This window comes from Branchiostoma floridae, chromosome 2 (assembly GCF_000003815.2).
Source record: "Branchiostoma floridae strain S238N-H82 chromosome 2, Bfl_VNyyK, whole genome shotgun sequence".
Classification (NCBI taxonomy): Eukaryota; Metazoa; Chordata; class Leptocardii; order Amphioxiformes; family Branchiostomatidae; genus Branchiostoma; species Branchiostoma floridae.
Genome location: NC_049980.1, coordinates 24,469,096 through 24,492,740, shown reverse-complemented (window position 1 = coordinate 24,492,740; position 23,645 = coordinate 24,469,096). Strand labels below are relative to the sequence as shown.

Here is a 23,645-nt window from a genome sequence, read left to right as displayed (position 1 = left end):
TGCAATGTATATTTACCTTTTCGGTTTGTCTCATTTGTAGGTGTTGGGAGAGGCAGAGGCAGAAGAAAGTAAGTGAATGGCAGTTGATACATCAAATGAAATAAAGCACAGCAAGCAGAATTGTGATACTATTCATGCAAGTTTCCTGAAACATTGCATTTTTTTATATACATGACAATGATGTTTAACGTAAATGCCAACTTTTTGTGATTTCTATTCAAATTACCTTATACCTGAACACAACCCTCTGTGCTTCTGTTTTGATAACAGAATAATAAATGCAGGAAGATTCAGAAGACTTTCCAGTAGCTCTCCTGACAAGGTAGACAAGAAGGCCAAAGGTATGTTTTTACATGTTACAAGAGTTTTGAATGAGCATTCTTTGTAGAATTTGAATACATGTTACTCAACTTACAGTAATACTATCCAGGTGATAAAGGTCATGGATGTGAAAATTTCTTGCTGTGCCACAGAATGTTGTTAGACGAATTTGCCCATAATTTATGAAGAAATCCACCACATTTTGCCAGACTCAGAGAACAGCCTGCAGCACACGGTGCACCAGTCGGTGTTCATGTCCGCCATGACGCCCTATCCAGCCAAGGAGCTCCCCCTCTGCTGGGATCAGCACGTCAAGCTGCTGCCGGGCGTCGCCAGCCTGAAGGGCAGCGACATCTCCAAGTGGACCATTGAGCAGGTGGCAGACTTCGTGAAGACACTTCCAGGCTGTGAGGAGATGGGCAACGTCTTCAAGGACGAGGTAAGGAGGTGCAGGACTAGTTGGAGGGGGGTAGGTGAAAGTTTTGCCAAATAGAATGTGGATGCGAGAAGGACTACTGAGTGGGTTAAAGAGAATACTTTAGAAATGTGCACTGGAAGGTGAAGTGAACAGAAGAGTATGAAGACATAATGATAAGAAGAAAGCAAAGTTGCAGTTAGACGTAAGGTGTATGTAGATGTACATACACAAGTATGCGGGGAAAGTTTGCTATAGTTTAAGAAATGAGGTAACGAGCAGTGCTGCATACATTTACAGACAGAACCAATTATCTCTTACCAATTTCAAGGGGAGAAAGGAAATCCATGTTGAGCAGTGTCATGTTCCGGTTTGAGTTACCTAAGCTACTGAGTTCTAGTAAATTCTACACTTTTCCTTTCAGCAAATTGATGGAGAGGCCTTCCTGCTTCTGAACCAAGCAGACATAGTGAAGATCATGAACATCAAGCTCGGCCCTGCCGTCAAGATATACAACTCTATCCTCATCCTGAAGAATGAGAACATGAACGAGGGCGCTCCTGCATAGATGTGCAGGGCAGGGCAACTTCTTGTCCTTTTCCTGAAGTCTGTGTTTGTTACTGAGTTTTATTTTAAATGCTTGTAACGTCCTTTCTGTAGCTGGGCTGTACTGTGCAGGGTAATAATAGTATGAGGTTGTGAGTGAAGACAGTACTGGTATGTACGTGTACATCATGTATGTTTAACTTTTCAAACTCTATTTTTGGTGGCCTACAGTGGATAAGAAGTCTCTTGGAGTCAAAATAAAGAAACCAAAGGTTCTACCAAGTATTTTAAAACCTTATGGCAATAAAGTATTGTAAGCATTGGAGCTTAAACTGTCCCAGACAGGCATTTTTGGTTGTGCTGTACATGTACATGTATGTATTCAATAAATGACAAATACAAAATGAAATACATTCACAAAATGTTATATTGAAAAGGTGAGTGGGTATTAAGAAGGATAGATCAGCTTTAACCCATTTATGTGTATTTACATAGCGAGAGGTTATGAAGTGTACAAAGTATAATTCCCTTGTCTTGGTACACATGGACATTATTTGCACCATTGATAGAATACATGAATTTGTTTATGTCAAACAGTGGCTTATTATAATCTCTGAGAAACTTGAACATTCAGACATTGTAAGAAAGGTGATGTTTTAAAGTGGAATGTGGGAGAAATATGGGTCTGTTTGATGCATGGTACATGAAATGATTGTAATATGTTAGCACTATAGACTAGCCAAACTGTTTACATGGATTTTAATGCTTTAACTAGGGCCAATCCAGTATAAAGTGTCCCCAAATGTTCTATGCAGAAAAGAATGCTGTGTGTTGATGAAAAGCAGAGGATATTTTCAGCAGAATGAAATATTAACATGTATACCTATGAATGCCTATTTAGAACCTTGATGGATAGACGATATGAGACTGATATTAAGCAAATGTTAGACCTCAGAAACGCTATGTTAAGTTCAAATCATTTAGAAGTTTTAAATGTACCTTGGTGTGTAGTTCTTGTCAAAACGGGGGTGGTGAGATGCCTTGTATTGTTTATTTGGTTTTATCTGATGTCTGTAAGGTGGCTTGCTGAATCAATGCAATGTAATAACTAACAAAAACTTGTTAAAAAGTAAACACCCATACCATGTGGTATTAGGCTGGAGCACCTAACCCTGACACCATCCACGGTGTCCCCATACAAAATAATTTTGAAGCAGGGCGTAGAATATTGGGAGAGGTTAAAACAGGTCCCCATTTCATTTAACCAAATGTCTAAGTGTTCAGCAGTGGACACTGCGAATTCATATTATTTTATGATTATTGCATAGATGAAGTGACAAATACTCTTTGAGTACTTTTCACAGGGTAAATGCACATGGCTGAAGGCAATTTAAAGATGAACTAACAGGAGTGGGACAAGTGTGTGGCTAGGCCCTCATTTAAGTTTTATTATTATTTTGCTTGGTTTTAGCGAAAGTTTCCAATACTAGTATTTTTCAAGTTGTATCCACTGTCTATGAGTATGAATCAAAGTGAATGTATGTTTGGGATTCTGAGACAAGTCTGCAATGAGTTTCTTGTATTTAGTCACTTTTCACGGTTATGTGACATACATGTAGATAAACTATTCAGTGATGTTTTATTCAGTATTGATACTGTTATGCTTAACTTAGAGGGAAAGTGCAGTGCTCTTAAAACATTCCTTGTATGAAAAAAAGCAAAGGAAATAAATCAGCCATAAAGTTACATGACGTGTGTTTTGTATGTGTTGTTGCTCAGTTGTTGGCATCCTTTTGTCATATGAGATAATGGATGATTGTGGGTAACACTAGCACAATTCTTCATCATAGACCTAAATATGAGTATATGCTTGCATGGTGTTCAACAGGCAAAGTTACAGACCATGTATTTTCTTTTAAGAAGAGCAGATATTTCCCCCATGGGATATTATTTAGCTTTATCTGTGCCTTCTCAAGATAAATTTCATGACATTTCAATAAATAGGGTGATAATTGGCTAGTAACCTTACACATAATAGATTGGGAGGGGAGAAAGGGCAGTATCACAGGCACAATTATGAGAGAAACAATGCATAAACTTGTTAGATGTTTATTACATGGAATATCTATTTTTTTGGAATAACAATAAAATTGAGGCTACACAATAGTGGTTTCTATTGCCACAATTATACTAAATACAGTAACTGCAAAACATAAAACACTACATGTACATTACTACAATGATTATTACATAGCTATAATTATCAACCATCATAATGGCTGAACATTTATCAAACATTCATTTCACATTTTAATGTTTGAAGATATACATAATGTTACAAGTTATTGGTAAATGGTGAGTTGCACTTTGATGGGTAAATGATATGCATTGACGCACTGATCGCTTCAGACCAGTCATGGGTCTTCCATGCCCTCAGTCACCACCCAACCTCCACCATGTGATGTTCCCATCAGTTTAGTGGAGTTTGGCATCACCAAGGGTACATGTGACTTTCATCTGTTCTACACAACTGGCCACAGTAATCTTTGCACACTGTGCCTAGTGTTACAAGAACATCATTTGTTGCCAGTACAAATTGTTTCTGGCGACAGAACTTGAAAATAAGAGTTTTTCAGTAACTTATGTGTAATTTGCTAGGTGGTGGTTTTAGTTTCCATATAAGGTACAATGAATTACATTCATGTTGATTCCATTGAATATAGTCTAAGGACACAATATCTAAGACATATAAAGAAAAAAATATAAAACTGACATTGGTAGAAATATTAAAGGCAAGTCTTGGGACGAAGAAACAAAATTGGTAAGGTAACTAGGGGAGGTAGCATTTCAGTGACATGTAAAGCTTGTTAAATAGCATGACTTTACAGCAATTCTGTTTCCCTGGGAAAACAAACAGTTGCAGTCTGTTTTAGAGTTTTAATATATGGGACATCAGTAAACAGTGTTGTTCCTGTGGTCTATATGGTCTCAGTGTTGGGGGAGATTGGGAGATATACTGCATCTTTGTAAATGTAAATGGTCCCTATTGTACAAAAGGCAGCATGGGCAAAATGCTACAGCAATACACAACTGCATCTTTAGAGCCAACAATTAATGCTACTAGCACAGCAACAACATGTTTGACTGTACAAAAAATAAACAAGTGCACGGATATACTATACTATACAATACAGTACATTTAAAAACTGTATACTTTACTTTAAAAATATGCTGCTAGTACTAGTAGTAGTGCACTCAATACTAGTTACAGTGCAGACAGGTGCAAGTGCAAATATGGTCACATTTATGTAGAGAATAAAGCAACCAACATCATAATTCATGTAGAAAATGAAAATCAACGTCAAAAATATGGATACGAGTAGCTTTTAAAATTCAAAATACAATGTAGACCCTGCTTGGTGAGAAAAGTTAACAATAAGAAGAGAGGCTGTTGCTACCAGATTTCTGTTTAAAAGCTGGATTCTTAAGAATGTCAACATCAACATCGGTAGTGATATTTTCCACTGTTTCTTGTAAATAAAAAAGGACAATCTGCAAGAAAACTGCAACCAATACTACAAACAACTGATCTCTCGTACTATGTGGGGTCAGTTGCATATCAAAATGGATACAGCAATGTTCAGTGCTATCACAAGCAGCATTAGGATCAAATGAATATTAATAACCAACAGTTACTTTACATCTTTGCTATTGATGCTAACGAAGACTTTGCTTTGGTTGTACAACATAAACATTATCAGTTATTATTTTTTTCTTGGGTTTACTTTTGCGGTCTATATCACAGTCACCTACATGTACTGACGTACCACTAACACCATATCCTACAAACATAAAGATCATGCATCCCTGACATTGTTCCTCCCTTTTCATGCCATGCCATAAAATCACTTTCCTACATTTTCCATGCACCCCTCTCGCTCTTCCACCATCTACCTCTTACCTTCCAATTAAAAACAACTCAACCTGGAGCCAAATGTTTTGTAGTAAAATTTAGCTGAAGGAATTAAGGTATGATGAGACATGTAAGGAAATACGGTGACTCAGATAATGTATTTCGGTGAGATTAATCAATGTCTGGTTCTTTACACGAGGCGTGGCAAAGCAAATATTCTGTCCAATCTACCAAAGCTGGTTTTAGTAATGGGTTGAAAATATGTGCAGTATTCAACACCTGCATAAGTCTTTTGTTTGGGAGAAGGACTCTAAGGTGATTAAACACAGCTTAATTAAGAGGCACTATATGAACTGATTATGTTATGTAATTACTGATTACAGTAAAGGAGAAAGGTCTTATGTAAGGCATGAAGTGACCAGATTTACATTCCTAAGACGTATCTAGAAATAACTTAAGCTTTGCCTTAATAATGTGTATAAGTGAGGCAGGTAGCTACCTTAAGAATGGCAAACACATGGCAGCATGTAGTTTCCTTGTGCATATGCATAACTAAAATACAGCCAGTTTTCTACCTCAATATATAGGCTCCATGCTGTGGAATATAAATATGGGCATATCACTTTGGCTTTTGTTCCTTATGTTTGGCTGAAGCTTGTAAAAAAGAAACCCTCCTGTAGCGTCTCCTCCTGCCGTGTCTAGCGAGTCACCCAGCGCCGCATCGTCTCCTCCCAGTCCGTGCCCCCGTCCTCGTCGTCAGTCCGGATGTAACTCTCCGCGTCGTCTGTCTGTACGTAGCTCTCCTCGTCTGTCTGTGTGCTCAGCCTCATCCCCCGCTGTAGAGGTGCACAACAAAACATCAGCAAATATCTCAAGATGTCACAACAGAAGTTCTGCTGTAGCCAGGGGGCTCAAACCTAATCCTTTCTTCCAACAGACCAAATTTAATAAATATCCATCCACAACTTTTGGAGTTACGCTATTCACAAACACACAGACACACACACATACAAACATATCCTTATTGATAAAGGTAAACATACAACAGGTTATGACTTGTCAAGTGCATGGGTAGTTTTACAGGAGAAAAACTACACCCTACTCGCCATTACATGTATACAACAGGAAAGAAAGCAAGACATGCATGTATTTATTGCTGCATCCTAGCACTATGGGCATAATATAAAATATAATGCAGCAGTATTTCACAATCATTGCAGCAGTATTTTTTATTGTATTTACTAGCACTTATAAAGTAAACCATACATAAGTATTAACTTAAAACAATATATCACTGGCTCGGAAATGTCCATGCACACCCATCCTTTGAAAGTTGTTTTTCTTCAAGAACAAAGTCATTCCTGTCTACAAAAGTGACATTTTAATGTGTCTAAATCTGTACCACTATTCCTGAGGGTTTACTTTGTTATCTGGAAAGCGGAAGCTGTCATGACAGATGGCTTAACAATGTACGTACGAGTATCCCTCTGGCCTATACGATTACTAATCACACACTTGGTACCATGTGGGTAATGACTGATTGATTACATATAGCTGCTTTTGCCTGATTAAAAGTGGCTATGATGTTAAAGTTCATTCCTGCTATGCACACAGCTCGGGGATAGAGTACTAGTGGGAACTCAATATGCACAGACATCACAGCAAGCAAGCCGCAAGGCCCAAGCACACAGGAACTAAGAATATTGTACGATACAGTCAGACAATACATGGTAAAGGCTGAAAAAGGTCTGGGGATGATACTTTATCTACCTGCTGGTAAGCACTCAATCATATCACTATATGACATACATCCATACACAGTCATCAGCCTTGATAAAATAAATATTTGCTGAATCAGATTCAGGTTAATGTAAAGTCAAATGGAAAAGCAGGCTTTCTTCAGGTTGGAAGCACACTTTTGCACATGTTAAGTCTAGGGCACAGTAACTATTGATATTTGTGCAGAAATAATCATTTATAATGGCAAGCAAAATCCAAACTCAACATTGCCTTCATACCCACACAAGCAAGGAATCTTACAACATACACATGTAGGTGTTACAGTCATTGCAATACTTTGCAGCGCAACACATTGTAAGAATGCAAATCTATTGACCCGGGGGTAAAAAAAAATGCAGCGAGATGCAAACTCATGCTGAACAAATAAAAAGTCGCAGTTGCAGCCACAGCCCTGGAGCAGGCCAGGAGCAGGGGGAGGGGGGCAGCTGGCAAACACTTCCATATTTTACTTACCTAGAAGGTGTAAGTGTACTGGTGACCTCCCTAATTCAGACAGCATGATAGGAAATCAGAGAGACACAGTGAAGAGAAGATGAGACAGAAGAACGATCAAACTACTAGAAGTCGTTAAAAAAACATTTAATTATAGCAGTGACCCCTGTAACAATGGAGGTCTAAACAAGTTCACTCAACCTTCTGGTTGCCAAACTCTGACCCTGCAAATTTATCTGTGCAAAATGTACATGCTACTTACCATTAAGTACCTGTTTTTACACATGCCAAAATTTCTCTACCCAGCCAGTCATTTCTTTTCAACATGTGCAATGTTCCGAATGATACCAGGTAACAGTTGGAAACATAGTTTTATCCCAAATGCAGAGTCTCAAAACTGGAAAGAACATATAACCCTCCTCCCATCATCTCACCTGACGCTCTCTCTCGTACATCTCATCGTCTGTCGTGTTGCGGTTCCACCGCTCCTCGTCTGTGCTTCTGATGTAGCTGTCCTCGTCAGTGCCCGAGGGATCCACACTCTCATCGTCTGTCCGCCCCAGGAAGTCTGCGTCCTGCCCCTGTGGCCCGTGACTCCGCCCGTTCCCGTGTTTCCCCATCAGTGCCCCCCGTTTCTCCCGAGGTAAGGTCTCTGCCTCCGTGATGGAACCATTTTGCCTATCGTCTTCTTCATCGCTGTCTTCAGCCTCTGTTTGGAGAAGATGGGACAGAAGTTCCAGGTCAGACAGAAAGTCACTATATGTAAAAATAAGTATAAATGTACATTCTACCAAAAGTACAGCTGAACTGTACACCTCTTACTTGTTACTAAAAATTCTGAATGTATCCAACATAGTAAAATGCTGTTTGCGAACATTTTCTCCCTGTTCATTAATCATGCAGACATTTCCAGGCTTCTCTGCTAGAAAAACTTTGGTATAGCCTTAAATTGAAACTTATCTTACATCATCTACTTAAATTAGTATCAACACACACCAGAATTTAGTTCCTTGACCAGAGAAGACATAGCGTTGGTCACAGAGTCCGCCGCCACCAGCAGGTCGTTCCGCAGGTTCCTCCCCGAGTTGGCCTGGCCCGGCCCGAAGGCCTGCCGCACGTCCCCGCCCACACCGCTCAGGCTGTCCGACCCCGGCGTGGAGGGGGTGGTGCGAGGGGGAGGAGCAGGGGGGGATTTGGCACTACCAGTGAGCGGGGACCCCCCCGGGGTGGAGCGGGGGGTGGGGGAGCTGCCGTGGCTCTTTAAGAGCTTCATGAGCCCCTCCAGCTGCACCATGAGCTCCCGGCGAGACTCCTGCAGAGCCGACATGCGCAGCTCCAACTCATCCTTCCTCTGCCTGGGGGACAACACAACTTCATACTTAAAATCACTTCAAGGGTAATACTGTTGTTGTGATTCAACTTTCTCCCCATTGAGCGACTAAGTTGAATGCATTAAAAGATAACATGCATTTTTCAGAGAATATTATTTTTAACACAAAGAAGAAGCTGAGTTTATATCTTAATCACCAAATCAAACATATGAAGGAAAACGTAATCACCAATTTCAGACTGTAACATATCTTCCTCATCACCTCAATGAAAAATGGAGGTAGTTACTGTTTTGCGTGTCCGAACTTCCAACTATTTGTGGTAAACACAACTTCTGGATGAATTGTGATGATATTTAGTATGTGGGTAGGTTTGTTTGTTTGTTTGTTTATTCGCACACAAGTGTTACATTAAAACACAAAACGAAAACAATGGATAAAACAGGTGCAGGAGGAGGGAAAAAGCTTGGGAAGCTTATACTTAGCCCTCCTCCTTTAAACTAAACAAAATTGATTATGATATATAATAATAAAGTAAAGTAATACATAGAATAATAATGATACAATAAGGATAAACAAGTAATTAATGGTATGAATTAACAATGAATGATAAAGTAACGTAATATGTAGAAAATGATAATGATGCAATAAGGAAAACCATGTAATTAATGATTTGACTTAACAATAAATAATAAATCAGCATAATACTTAGAAAATGATAATAGTGCAATAAGGATGATCAAATAATGGAATGAATTAAGATAATATGATTTAAAAAAAACTGTGGCTACTACAGGGGGCTCGGATGGATTAACAGATGGATTTTCAGATTACGTTTAAAAGTCAGGAGAGAGGAGGTAAGATTCTTAAGGGAGGGGGGAAGATCGTTCCATATTTTAACACACTTGTATTTAACAGACATTTGGGCAAGAGAGGTTCTGAATAGGGGGATGTGCAGATTTGTGCTTTGGCGAGTTTGATAATTGTGAAACTGCGAGCGAAAATTAAGAAAGCTGTCAAAGGTCTCGGGGAGAGTATGGTTTATGTGTTGGGCTGTGAATAGAGCAAGCTAAAATCTGTTAACGTCATAGATATTCAAAATTCTAAGTTTCTCAAATAGTGGTGAAGAGTGAGTATAGAAACTCGAACATGTCGCAATGCGTAGAAATTTTTTCTGTAGAATTAATAAAGGGTGTAGAGAAGTTTTGTAGGCGTTTCCCCAAACAATATTACAATAAATGAGATATGGATAGATTAGACTGTTATATATGGTTATCAAGGTTCTCTGGGATAAAATATGTCTAATTTTCCCTATGATCCCGATAGTTTTTGAAATTTTATTTAATATCATAGCAATGTGGGGTTTCCATGTTAGCCGATCATCAATAAGTACTCCTAGGAACTTAGCCTGGCATTCTTGGGAGAGAGGAAGGTTCTTTAGGAAGATATTGGTATTTTTCTTATCATAAGTCTTGTTTTTACTACAAAAGATAAGATAGTACGTCTTTTTAATATTAACAGATAGCTTGTTGGTTTCGAACCATGTGATGACTTTTTCTAATTCCTGATTGGTTAGACGTATTAACGAATCATAGTCTGCATGTGAGAGGAAGAGATTTGTATCATCAGCAAATAGGATAAAAAAGAATATTTTGGATGCTTCAGCAAGATCATTAACATATATTAAAAACAATAAGGGTCCCAGAATTGATCCCTGGGGTCTTGGGAAGACAAAGGTCAAGGTTGACTATGGGCCTCCTGGCAGTCTGCTTTGGCACTACAGCAGCACATCAGATTTTTGTATCTTTTCCAGACATGCTATGGCCTTAATTCTTTTGGAAGCAGAAAGCTTTCATTCTTTGGCTACAGAGCCCAAACCTAACGTTACACCACTTTTAAGAAGTAGTGTAGGTTTGGGCTTGTCTACATTCTGGATCAAGAGTTCAAGGACTGAAAATGCTGTAGCACTTAACAACCAACACAGAGCTACATGTAGATGAGTCTGTGATGACAGTGAGTACCTGAGGAGCCTGAGCTCGGCCAGCAGTGTCGGGTTTCGTGACTCGTCCATCCCCCGTGACGCCTCGTCGTGTTCCTGCCGCAGGCGCTGGATCTCGCGCATGATCTCCCTGTACGAACACAGGCAACCAGACACAGATTTTCCTTATGATCCTAACACCCAACCAATAGGGCTGGGAGGACAATTCATTTTTTCACAGACCTATGGATTTTGCATCCGCTTCTTTGATTATTTTGGCATGTTAACATTGTATACTGACTTGGCTGCTGAAAGCCAGCTGCACATTGCATGTCAAAGGCATCTTTAAGTTGAACTCACAAGTAATAGGTATAACATTAGTCTAGCCAACTGCACATGGCTAGTGTGGCTGCACTGCCATTGCTTCTGACCTCCTCACTAGGGTTGATTACAAGTTTGAGCCTTCTTCCTGCAGAAGGCTTTTCTACCCATGTGCTCTTGGAAAATAGCAGGAGTCAGCAAGAAGACGGTGTCAGAAAACTATGACCCCTCCTTTTGCAGCGATTTATGTATTTGGACACATTACCAGTACTTGATACTTAAAGTGGTCACACATTTCTTTCAGGGCTCCACACATAGAAACAGGACTGGTCACTCTTTTTGGATTATTTTTTTCAACACAAAGTGCCGAGAGATAGTGAAATATCATCACGATCAAGGCAATCTTCACTCACATTTAGGGAGGGGGTGGGAGTCATTCTCAGCATTTATGTTACTGCTGGCTGTTGAAGGGGGAGAGGGCTCCACATCTTCATTGAGAAAGTTGTGTCTGACTTACCAAAGACATTAAGAGCTGCTGATTTTAACCTTGAATTTGGAATCAAGTACTTAAAGTACCACAAGACATTGCACAACAGGTGCAACCTTCTTGGATACATGTGTACATCGAGGTATTATGCAAAATGCAAAACCGTATACACGTACATTGGAAGTGGAAGTGAAGGCTGTACTTTTTCAATCTGACAGGAGTAGGTCAGTGTGAAAAACATGCCCTCAAATTTACAGCACCCATTATCCATAGATCCTCTGACATCAAATACAGAACGTCTTAAATGAAACAAAAAATTTCTTAATGCTCATGCACCAAGAAACTCTGCTCATGCAAGACAGCACAGGAGAAGCCCTTACCCCTGCAGCAGGTTGTTAGCACCAGCTTGGAAGGGTTAGTGCCTTTGCAAGAGAGAGAAAAGTCTCCCTTCTGGGAATTAATGTCCAGCCTTGAAAGCTTCGTATGCAAAAAAAGGAAGTCAGCGGGTTTCTACGTTTGATTTAATAGGCTGCTCACTCTGTTAGTGGAACCAGACTGGCAGCCTACCTATTCTTGTGCTGACACTCTGACAAGAGATCAGTCTGTTCTCTCAGCCACTGGGCCAGTTTTTCAGCCACCTCGCGGGGGCTGGGGGTGCACGCACAAACAACTCCAGTCAGGAAGAACAAATCATGGCCAAATATTGTCTCAAAGAGGATATTATCAATCTTGATGACTATTTAGTATTGCCAATGATAATGTTCCTATCCTATCCTAAGCATTCTTTCCTGTAGTAGCTTTGGACAGACCTAGAATAAGGCTAGATTGTCTAGAAGTTGTAAGAAAACAATCTTATACAATAGGGATGGGGGATACACATTGATATGTACAGATAAGTGAGTGGACCAATGGTTCATTTTCTGGCTTTGACAGATATTGAAAATGACAAAGTCCATGATGTACATGTATGTGGAGCCCTGAAAATGCATGCAGGGAATCTGGGAAACACTACTGTGGTGGAGTGAATCTTGAACCCTGACAAATGTTGGCAAATGCATCTACATCATTTTTAAAACTTGTGCAGCTGGACAATGGAACCCTGAAGGGAAACTGAAGACACTATACACACAAGGTGACACAACAGGTTTACACAGAAGGTTTACACAGACAGTTACTTCCACTCATCAGGTATAGCTTTGCAGCAGAAGCTGTGATTTTTGACAACAGGAAACATAAAGCGCAGGATCATTAGGAAATAACTACATGCAATTTTAATCGAAGTATGCAACATACGTACAACCCACATCCACCCGTATAAATTTCAGTCATTTTTCTTTCTGATATAGTTTTCCTTTCTTTCTCTGTCCTCTGTTTCTCTACACAAGGAATCATCAAAATGACTGTAACATCAGCATCATACAAACAAATGATCTTTTACATTTCTGTATTTCTGTGTGTGAAACTTTTTGTAGCTTGCAACAGGAAACTCTCAGTAACACTTGAAGCCTTAATCCCACGTTAACAAACTTTCCTTGACTTAAGGCTGAGTAATTGCTGACAAACAACCAATGATGATACATGTGCAGCTATCACCCACCTGTTCTTGTGCTCCAGCTCAGCAATGAGCTCTCGCTGCTGCCGGTTGGCATCCAAGTTGAGGGCGAGTTCCGTCCCTGGACTACGGGACTGGTGTAACAAGGGACTCACATCTACAGGAGTCGTGTTCTAGGGGAAACAACATGCTGTGTCAAAAACTTTCCTACGGCATCAATTACAAGGATACTCATCAGGTAACATCAACTCTCATAATTCTACAGGGTACCATAAAACTGCAATGTTTAAACAGAAGGCTTTCTCAGGAATATATCTGGGTATCTGAAGCTTGATGCTGCATTGAATTCACTTATCTTTAACATCGCATTTCTTGATGTCTGGCATATTTTTACTGTGGAATTTTTTCTTCTTCTAACATTCAACAGTCAAAGAGAGAGGGAGTAGGCTTTATCAAAAGTGGCAGTACATTTGGACATATCTAGTATATATCTACATGTATACGGATTTTAACTTACTTTTCAATGTTTCGACTAACAGAGTATTTGTTTCACACCAACATGCATGCTCAAGCTAGTGAGACTGCCACAACAGGCACATGGAAGCCTACCTGTTCGTTCTGTTCCGCAGCTAAGCGTGCTGCATAGCGGGCGATCAGGCGATGTTCGTCATCCATCCGAGTGGTAGAGTCCATGGTGTCCACAGGGAAGGCTCTGAAATTGGACAGAAATGTGAATCAGGGATGTTCTTCACCAAGCTGTTGGCATCTATTTCATACACATGCAAAAGAAGCAGTGGTATGATGGTGCTCCTAAACTAGTGGAATACAAATATATAAGCAGTAAGTGAGTAACACTGAACAGTACATGTACTGCTTATGGCATGTGACGAACATGAATATAAAAAAAAATGTAGCAATGCCTCACTACACTGATAGATAGGAACACACAAGAAGAACACATCTGACAGATGCACAAAGTGGTGATCTCTTGTTTCTAAGAACATTTGTCACTTGGAAGTGTGCATCAATGACTACATTTCCTGCATGTTTCAAGTGATCATGAGGTATACTGTATGGATTGATGGGCACAGAACTGAAGTTACAGGATATAGTGACAAATCATACCTCTGGTAGTATAAAGGAGCATTCTTGATAAAAGACAAGCTTAGACACATCATGTCCGATAGTCAATGTCCAAGGCACTGTAACTACAGATTTCCTTTACATTTTCCATGCCATGTCTTACAAATTGCAACCCTACTGACGGTCATGCAAACACTCTAAAATGGCAGTCTATCTTCAGATACAGGGATAATGCAACATCAAAACAAGCTCAACCAAACGGCAGAATGCAGTTAATGGTTAGGGGGACTGAACAGCTGGTAAGTCTCAGGGGGAATCACCCTTCAGACAGTTTAACAGGCCTCACTTCCTCTGTATACGCAACTTGGGAGGAGACGAGGCAATCCTGGGTTGGTAAACTTCAGGTACTCTTCAATACAGGGGAATGGGGTGGAATGGACAGAGAAATGAAGAATGAGAAAACAAAGAGGTGCAGTTATATTAATGTAAACACTTAATCCTTTTGTTGACATGGATGTGCCAATACTAAAACCAAATAGATCAGTAACACTAACAACTGACAGTCCCTAACATTGAGAGACATTCAAACGCCAGGACAACTAACATCCTTGTAAGCTGATTCAGTCAGGAAAATAGAGATTTTGAAATGCCTATATTGGGACAAGACACCCCTTTGTGTCATTTGAATAACTGTGTCTATTTATAGATGTTTCTGTATTTATATTAAGGAAGTCATTGATCATCATCATAAAAAAATAAACATCCCTTCACTGGCAGAACATGTACATGCTCTATAGCTAAAACATTATATCTGGTACATACTTGTTTATGGAGAAACAAAGATGCAGAGGACTGCCTGAAGTACCATTACTTCCACCAACCTACAATACAATACTGTGTACAGGACAAGAATACCAAACAGTACATGTATCTGACAACATGTCTGTATGTTTTTGGTTGATAAGCTGAAGTAATAGTTCCACGACACTGCAAGTATAGCAGGGGCTATACGAATGCGAGCTGGTGCCTGGCTGTCTGCCCTGGAAATGTTTCACAACATGGGGTACAAGGATGAAATGCTCCAAATCCTTTTCCAGCCACCCCAGAGACCAAGGCAAACAGCAAGATTCGTGATAGAGCACTGGCATATGATAGATGATGGAGGAAGCATAGCAATCATGTTCATGTACTTTACTGGAAATGTACAGGGGTGACAAATATGTTCACATTTGACATTTGTACAGTTCTGCGCATTAATCAATTTTCTAGATGTTTCAAAAGAACCAGACTTATGTACATGCCTACATGTGGGAAGTTAAGACAAATTAATATGTTGCTGCTATATACAGGTACATTTATTCTTGCTGTACCTAGAACTACCTCTAAATCTTTGATGACAGCCTTTTAATTAGAAATTGTTGAATGGAGTACAGAAAAATTGGCTGGTATCTTTTTCAGTCTCACATGACAAGGAGAACAGCAGTAGGTTGCATAAGTGATGTGACTTTACTCCTATTGTAGCCATACCCAGTATTGTAAGCTCACAACAATGCGTCAGCTCTGGTAGATCAAGTTCTGTAAAAACACTGGACACATCTTTTCAAGAATATGTTGTACAGTATATGACTAAAAAAACTGAATTCCAGGATGACTGGAGCATACCATGAGAGAAGCTTTCACCCATGTAACTTAAACTTAAGTTTTTTCATAAGTCTTGTAACAAAGCTGAAACCGTGTGTGTTGCAATCAAAACTTACAATTGCATGTCACAAAGCAAATGTTGTGATCAACTTTTGCATTTGATGTATTTGCATATTACAAAAGGTTAAAGACTTCTCAAAATGCTTGGGACAGAACTGTTTCCATCCTAAATAGTGTAGAACACAGCTACATACATGAACAACTCTCCTGTCATGAATTTCACCTATGTGAGCTTGGAAGTACAGCATGATAGAGACTTACCTTTTTGTAGGTGTGGTGTGCTCTGAAGAGATACTGGTGGCTAGGGCTGACTCATTAGCTAGAGCTGGGGGTGGAGAGGGTGGCCTGAAAATAATTGCACAGAACAGGTTAGGCTTAGAAACCTAGTTGCTTGCCATTGAAAGTAGTCATGTCAAGCAGTTCACAAGGTACGTGCTAATTTGTACATGTACAAAGCCATGGTTTTAAGCTTTCAAAGTCTGTCTGCTAGAAAATTTTTGGACTTGTTCCAGGCTCATAAAAGATTAAAATCAGAAACTAGATTTACATTCCACATGTATAAATACTAACTTGAATAAACCATGAGAGTGATCGTATACCCGCTATACCCCATAAAAATATCTTGTGACTTCAGTATGCGAGTTTAATCAAAGGGAATGAAAACACAAGGTTTTTTAGAAACACCAATGGGATTGCTTTAAAATACTGTTACACACTGAAGGAAGGGTCATTGTCAACTTGCTCTCTTGCTCTTATTACTCAAAGTGCTTTTCCTGGAGCAGTTCCAAGACCTGATGTATTTACTACTTCTTGACAGATGTAACTTAACTCTTAGATCTAGGGAGACAGGAATGACGTCACACTGAGATGGGTTTATATATTTCTGTAAATTCTACACATCCTCATCATCTCCTACTCCATCAAGGTTTGGGGCTGATAAACAGCTGCAATGTACAAGGCCACTGGGCAGATGTGAGAACTTACACGATGTTGGAGAGGTCCAGGGTCTGTTCTGGCTCGTCAGGGAACCTGGGGTGGTTTGGCTCGGCGTGTTTTGGCACACAGCGGAAGGACTTCTTCAGAGCATGTCCAAACTGTTTGGCTGGGGATTTCTGGGATGGAAGCACACAGCTTGTAAACTCAGGAATCTGCACTTGGCATTCAGAGTTGACTTTCTGTGTGACCAGGCTGCTAATCATGGCACGAACACCTGGTGAAGAACTTTCTCAAGAACTTTACGTGTACATTTCTATGCAGAACCTGTGGATGTCCAACCTTATTATAGTCATTTGATCTTTTAAAAATTTGTCCAAATGTCGCATAATTCAAAATCCTTTTTACTGTTACCTACAGAAGTTTTACTAGCAACTGGGAGAAAACTGCAAATATTCCTACTCTACTATGTGACATACATGTATTTAAGACTGAAAAAACTTATTGCAAATACGCAAGACATTGTTCCTGCTCTACTTAAAGGCATACCTAAGAATTGCAGGTTTTCAATACTTTCACAAAACGCAGGTAGGTATCTTAGAGTCCTGTAAAGTGAAGTCCTGTTGTGGCTACAACTCACTATTTTCAGATTACTACTTGTTACATGTAGTTAACGCTATTTCACCTTTATCCGTAGGGTAACCTTTATCCATTCTTTTTAAGAACAATGTATTCAGGGGTCGACAGATGATGGCTTCAAACTGCAAAATTTTGAAAATTTTGAAAATATCACAAGTTGAAACTACCGTCCATCGACTTGATATCCCTGGATACCCTGTTTAGCAACACAACGGATATAGGTTACCTCACAGATAAAGGTGAACTAATGTTAGGTTCCTACTACATGCTACTACATGCAACTAAAATGGCTGGATATCTGACTAACCCAGGATGAGTACTCCTTCATCTCGTGGTCCGTGGTGTGGTTCCCGCTGGTGTAGCCGCGCCAGAAGCAGTTCTGACACAGCTGGTAGTTGAAACACCGTTGGCACTTGTACCGGAACCCCATCATGGACTCCCGTTGGCAGTATGCACATTCCACTGGGTGGAAAACTACAGTAGAGACCAAGCAATTTTCGCTTACTAAAGATAATTTTTTTCAAAAGTTTCAAACATTCATGTAAGTAGCTAGTGAAAGGGTATGGTAAAGGGTAGCAACACTACAGTACATTTATCTCATGAAGGCATAAAGGGATAGGGTGCTGTTACAAACAATGTATCTGGTCTGACCGTCATTAATGTAAAAACTAATTGAAAATTGCTAGTCGTAAAGGTATAAAATGGTCCAACATATATACTACGTACAACAACAACAAAAATAACGACAAAAACAAAATGTTAGAATGTACTTGAAACAAGAAACAAAATCTAGCAGAGTCACTATTCTCATGGTACATTATGTAAGTTGTAACATACCATACCATGGGAATGGTGAGTCTGTATTATTATAAAGGCCTTGTCTATCTTTACAGTATATAAAAAAAAATTATAACATAAGGGAAGTCCCTACCATTCTCCACATTGGCCATCCGATGCATGAGAGGCAGCCACACCAGGCAGGGGGGGCCAGGGTCTGCCATCATCACATCCAGGAAGTCATTGATGGTCACACGCTGAAGGAGAAGAAAGAAAGTTTCCTATCAGCACATTCAAGTTCATTCTCGATACAGTCCAGGGTTCAGAAAACCTTATTTCTATTCTCTAACTCTCTGAGCCTGTTTTCATTGACTGCCTATTCGTTTTTTTACAAATTGCAGTTTTAGCCCAATGCCATATTTCAGCTTTAAATAAATAGCTACTGTGTGAAAGGCAGAGAACTGTTACCTTCCTTTCCTCACACAAGTCTTCACCAGTAAAAATGAAGAACAAAAGTTACTGATTTGGAAAACAGTCAGACTTTTCAGACATCATCCAATGTCACACAGACAGCAAATACTGTCTGAAATTTGAAAAAAATCATATCCAGTAAAGCTAAGGGCATATCCCGCCGTACATGCAAATATGTGCTGTCTACGTGCCAAAACATAAGTGGTAAGTACTGCCTACCTACAAACTCGTGGGGAATTTGACGGATTTTGGAGCACGCAGACACGCTGTAGAACTTTACGTGCAGGCAAAACTTTGTGTGCCATTGGGCTGTGGATTCACCCCACGTACCTGCCAGTACGGGCAACGCGCCTGCCCTGTACAGCCTGAACGTTTCAGAAATATGTGGCAGACATGGCCTCCAAAAAAACGTACGGACAAATTGCACGTACAGTGGGTTGTGCCCTTAGCTTTACTTGGATAACTATTATTTGGTATACTAATGCTGTCTACAAACATATTGATACAAAAAAAGGAAGTTTTCAGGTTTTCATTCTGTTTTTATTCATTTCACAGTCATACAGCATTCAAACAAGAGTTAAATCACCATTCATATCTGAGATGGAAATACTATTGATGTCTAATGAGTGGTGATGCATGAAGGAAAAAAGTTGTTGTCATGCACATGCAACGAGAAATAATGCAGACTCAGTGACTATGTGGTTTCTAGTACATGTGCATTATGGGGTTGGTTACACTTGTGTGAGGTTGGGAAGCAATTAAGGGTGTGAATTAACTCATTATTTGGTTATATATGTAATATATACGTGATGTGTATGCTTTGTTAAAAAGAGCCAGGGTGGTTGTTATAGGCTAAATTCGGCCTTGAAATACTTTTACTGCACAAAACTGTAAACACGTGTATAGATAGCCAGAGGGACACAACTTTGTAGGAGGGCTTCATGTAGCTACCCACAAAATTGTGTCATATCGTACAACAATAGATCAGCTGATGATCCATGATTTGGAGAAACATTTTTTTTCAAATTTAGACAATCATTTTTGTGACAGCCATGGCATGAGCATTCATCAAATTACCTATGGTAATGATGCATGAAAGGAAGTGGTATTTCAAGGCCTGTTTGTTACATTACCTCTGGTTAGGGATGGGACATCCGGCATTCACCCATCTACTGCCTATGAATAGATAAGAAAAGAGTGACTAACTTCAGGGTCTTGTACCTGGGCCGATTGGAAGCATGACTTGGCTGCTGTCTCGTTGTAGCCGAAGCTGGGCCCCTCGTACACGGCTGACGGCAGGGCCAGGGCTTCCTGTAGGAACTGGTCAAACTTGGGGTACACCAGCTGTCCTCGTGAGTCCGAGATCTGTGAGAAGATATCTGAAGAAGATGTGATAAATGATGTACATGTAGTTTTATGTTATGGAACACAGGGTAAATTAGAACGGTGATTACAAAAAAAAATTACAAAAACTTTCTGGATACATTGGTGATGCTGCCATTACAAAACCGCAATCCTTTTTGCAAAGAAAAATGCTCTTCTTATTCCTCATACTTGTTGGGCTTGTACCAAAGTGTCATATCCTAGAGTCTTTTGCTATAGAATGTGTTTTCTAAAATGTAGCCTTCTAAATTGCATTCCATTATTTATATCAGATTCCTTCCACTGTACAAAAGGTTTTAAACTTTCTCATCAAGGTCATAAGATTGTTGTTTCAAGGACACACTACACTTTCTAAAGCAGGAAGTTCATAAAACGTCTTGGCGACACGTCCAACCTCGGCAAGACAGGGAAGAACAGATGCTAAACAGGATAGTGAGTGTTGTTTCAGGACACACTACACTTTCTAAAGCAGGAAGTTCATATCAACAAGAACAGCAAGATCCTCACATCTGAGTTTGTCCACCAGCTTCCCTGCACACATGGTGGACAGCGCCATCTTGATGGAGAACACCGACATCTTGGCGAGCGCCTCCGGGTCGTACGCGCTCATGAGCCAGTTGAGCAGCAGGGAGATGGACTGGTCCACGTTGATCTGGTGGGTGGACGGCAGGCGCTTGTTGAGCTGGTACATGATGGACGACACGATGGACTCCACCCGAGACACGTTCAGCTCCGTGGTCAGCTCCAGCGTGTTCAGTCCGTTCTCGCGAAACGCCTCGATCATGTTCCAGATGTCTACTAAATGCACTGCAATGGGGAAGAAAATCATACAACGAACATGGTAATCAAACTATTGATTTGATTTGAGGAACCATAACTGTGTAACGTGTCCAAGTAAGATACCAAGTCTTCTTAAGTCTGTAGAAGGTTCGCTGACATCCCTTTTAAAGCCTTGGACAGACCCCCATGCAACAGAGGAAAAAGCATATTCGGCACATTTCACATTTCAAAGGCTACATACTATTAGTATTACATCTTTGTACTGACATGCCACTGTTTGAGATTTTTACTATATCATACTTTATAGCCCTGATTTGACTTACTTATAGCCTCGAAAGTGCAAAAAAATGTATTTACAAAAATGTATGCCATAAGCAAGACCTGCTGTTCCAGATAAAGCTTCTAAATCATTTATCTTGTGCATTTAGGGATTTCACAGATAGTCTCATGGCTGACTTTGTCATCAGACACATTTGATATCTCACACACCATGCACTGAAACACATTCTGTCGGATTAACAGTAAACCTTACTTACAGTTCGTCTTCTTCTGCACAAATCGCAGCTTGCATGCTGTTCGATAGGTCCCAAGGCGAATCACATCAAAGTTTTGTGTTCCTGAGGAAAGAGGGACAAGCAAATGATACTGCAGACATGGGAACTAGTATAATACACAATCCTTGGACAGTTCAAGCACAGTTAACTAGGACTAAGGATGAAATGGATCAAATCTAAAATCACCTGGGAATATCAGTATGAATCACAAGCCAAAGTTTAAGCTTGTAGCATTTCTTCGGGAACGCTGTCATTAGGTATCAATGCCTTAAACTGACTTTGTGTTGTTTCATGATGTTGTTGTTTATGTACTGTACTAGTCTTCTGACCAGGTTGCTGACAATCTGTTTCAACATTAAGGGTTACAAAAAAGAAACTTTCAGACAAAACATGTGTTCTTATGAAAAAAAATGATTCTTCATTTTTCAAGTCAATATTCAAACGTAGAATCTGTACTTACTCATTTCTGTCATGAGTTGTCTGCGTTCCACCATGGCTCGATGCGCTGGGTTTCCCTCAAGCACCCTGGAACAGCAGGTACATGTCCGATCAGTTAAGTCATAATACCATTGTTGACAGATCCATGCCACATGTTTGTACATACATGTACTGCGCCATGCTTTAGATATATACAATGTATTCTGCTTTGATTCGAACATGTACATATTACATGTAAATAATACATACCTACGAGCATTCAACAGTGTTTGTAACTTGAGATTCAAAAGTAAAAAGTCAAAATTGCATCTGAACACCAGTGATTACTGAAGTCAGAAATATCCCCCTCCAGAATATTCTAAAGGAATGCATGATTCCTCAGCAGTGCTTGCACAGAGGTTAACCTCCTTATTAAAGCTTGGTGCTTATAATATATAATTTCTCATGAGCAGTGCAAATTCTGCATGCCTGCAGGCTTGGGTGATGTTCTTGCTTCTGAACCCTCCAAAATGGCTAAAACACCTTTTGTGATATCAAAGCCTGAGGGCTGAGTTGTTCCTCAGTGTGCTAAATGGTAGGAATTGGTAGACCTGAATGGTGTTTCATGCATGTCATGTCCAACAGCTTTCTGGGCAGACTCCTCATAGACAGCCTTCCGTCATAACTTTTCAGTTTTCATTTACATCTTCCTTCTTTTTGTATATTTCCCTTAGTTTGGTTATGCTTATGTCTTTGTATATATATGTATAGTGGTGGCGTGAATATAAGTTGATAACCTGAGTGCGGCACCACTATGTCTGTCTTATCTGTCAAAGGGAATAATAAAAAAATAAAATTTCAGTCAAGCTGACTGGACACATCTTTGTGAAAAACCTTTTACATTCACCCACTGAAAACACCATTTGGTGACCTTAATCACAGATCCTATTAAAGTTGGGCTTAAATCTATGAAAAGGCCTGGAGGCAATGGCTCTGTCCATGACTGATAAGGCTTAAGCCAAGACCAAATCTGGCGGACGTGTGCACCGTGATTGAATCAATTACAGCACAAGTTTCACAGCTGCTTGCAGGGCAATGTCCACCAGTATGTACATTTGTACTAGTGTAACACTATGACTTATGAAAATAAAACAGCCCCAGGTATTAGATATGCAGCAAAAATAAACAGTTTAAATAGACTATTAGTAAGTGGATGCATATTTTTCTTGTACAATATTTCAGAAGTGGCTCATGTCAATACACCAACTGGACAAGACTGCAAGAGAAACCATATGGCTAGGAAAGTTCTGTAGAATGCAGGATGAGTACTTATTTTCTTTATAAAAATTCTGGATTTAATAATTAATAATACTTACTGCATGGATGCTGGACTGTCCTCCATGGCCAGTTGCCCTGTAGGGTGAAAAGAAATTGATGAAGATCTAGTTAAGATCTAATAAATCTTAATATATATACTCTAATAAGAATTTAATAAGGAAAAGGGAAGCTTGGGACATAGCAGAAGGGAAGCTTGGGACATGGACATGTTCCCACCCATTGATCATCAAACACTACATCATGTACATATCCTATGTGTCTATATTGTCCACTCAATGGAGTATGACACAGCCCAAGTAAATTAACTTGGAACATTGAAATTAACTGTTTCTACACCTTTTGTGGTGGGAGCACCAAGAAACATCACATCAATATAGAGACTAAATTCTCTTTAACAGCCACATTTCCAGGCAGCCACTCTTTCTGTTCAATTTCAGACTTTAAGTTAATCCATATTTAGATAGGCAGCAAATCCC

General features: G+C 39.8%; 2 protein-coding genes across 10 annotated transcripts in view; one reads left to right on the top strand and one right to left on the bottom strand.

Annotated features, from left to right (window-relative positions):
* Nucleotides 1-3,028, top strand: part of LOC118408305 (lethal(3)malignant brain tumor-like protein 4) — a gene marked incomplete in the record, with an annotated part of 21,979 nt that extends 18,951 nt beyond the window's left edge. The window contains 4 exon segments of the mRNA XM_035808999.1: nt 41-68; nt 271-341; nt 531-760; nt 1,161-3,028. Of these exon segments, the coding sequence (XP_035664892.1) occupies nt 41-68; nt 271-341; nt 531-760; nt 1,161-1,304 (473 nt within the window).
* Nucleotides 3,029-3,371: 343 nt separating this feature from the next.
* The window catches only part of LOC118408327 (dystrobrevin beta-like), a 31,574-nt gene continuing 11,300 nt past the window's right edge, over nt 3,372-23,645 (bottom strand). For 4 of the 9 annotated variants that reach the window (XM_035809059.1, XM_035809068.1, XM_035809040.1 and 1 more), the window contains exons 2-18: nt 23,208-23,244; nt 21,875-21,939; nt 21,397-21,477; nt 20,588-20,887; nt 19,904-20,076; nt 18,381-18,483; nt 17,757-17,923; nt 16,862-16,989; nt 16,139-16,222; nt 14,523-14,585; nt 13,703-13,805; nt 13,139-13,266; nt 12,109-12,189; nt 10,777-10,884; nt 8,424-8,782; nt 7,862-8,136; nt 3,372-6,031 (exon numbers count right to left, since the gene is read on the bottom strand). In XM_035809059.1, the coding sequence (XP_035664952.1) occupies nt 5,894-6,031; nt 7,862-8,136; nt 8,424-8,782; nt 10,777-10,884; nt 12,109-12,189; nt 13,139-13,266; nt 13,703-13,805; nt 14,523-14,585; nt 16,139-16,222; nt 16,862-16,989; nt 17,757-17,923; nt 18,381-18,483; nt 19,904-20,076; nt 20,588-20,887; nt 21,397-21,477; nt 21,875-21,939; nt 23,208-23,233 (2,382 nt within the window). In that variant the 5' untranslated portion in view covers nt 23,234-23,244 and the 3' untranslated portion in view covers nt 3,372-5,893. Of the gene's footprint in view, nt 6,032-7,448; nt 7,479-7,861; nt 8,137-8,423; nt 8,783-10,776; nt 10,885-12,108; nt 12,190-13,138; nt 13,267-13,702; nt 13,806-14,522; nt 14,586-16,138; nt 16,223-16,861; nt 16,990-17,756; nt 17,924-18,380; nt 18,484-19,903; nt 20,077-20,587; nt 20,888-21,396; nt 21,478-21,874; nt 21,940-23,207; nt 23,245-23,645 lie in introns of all 9 variants that reach the window. The other 5 variants (XM_035809079.1, XM_035809025.1, XM_035809090.1 and 2 more) reach the window with 5 other exon arrangements.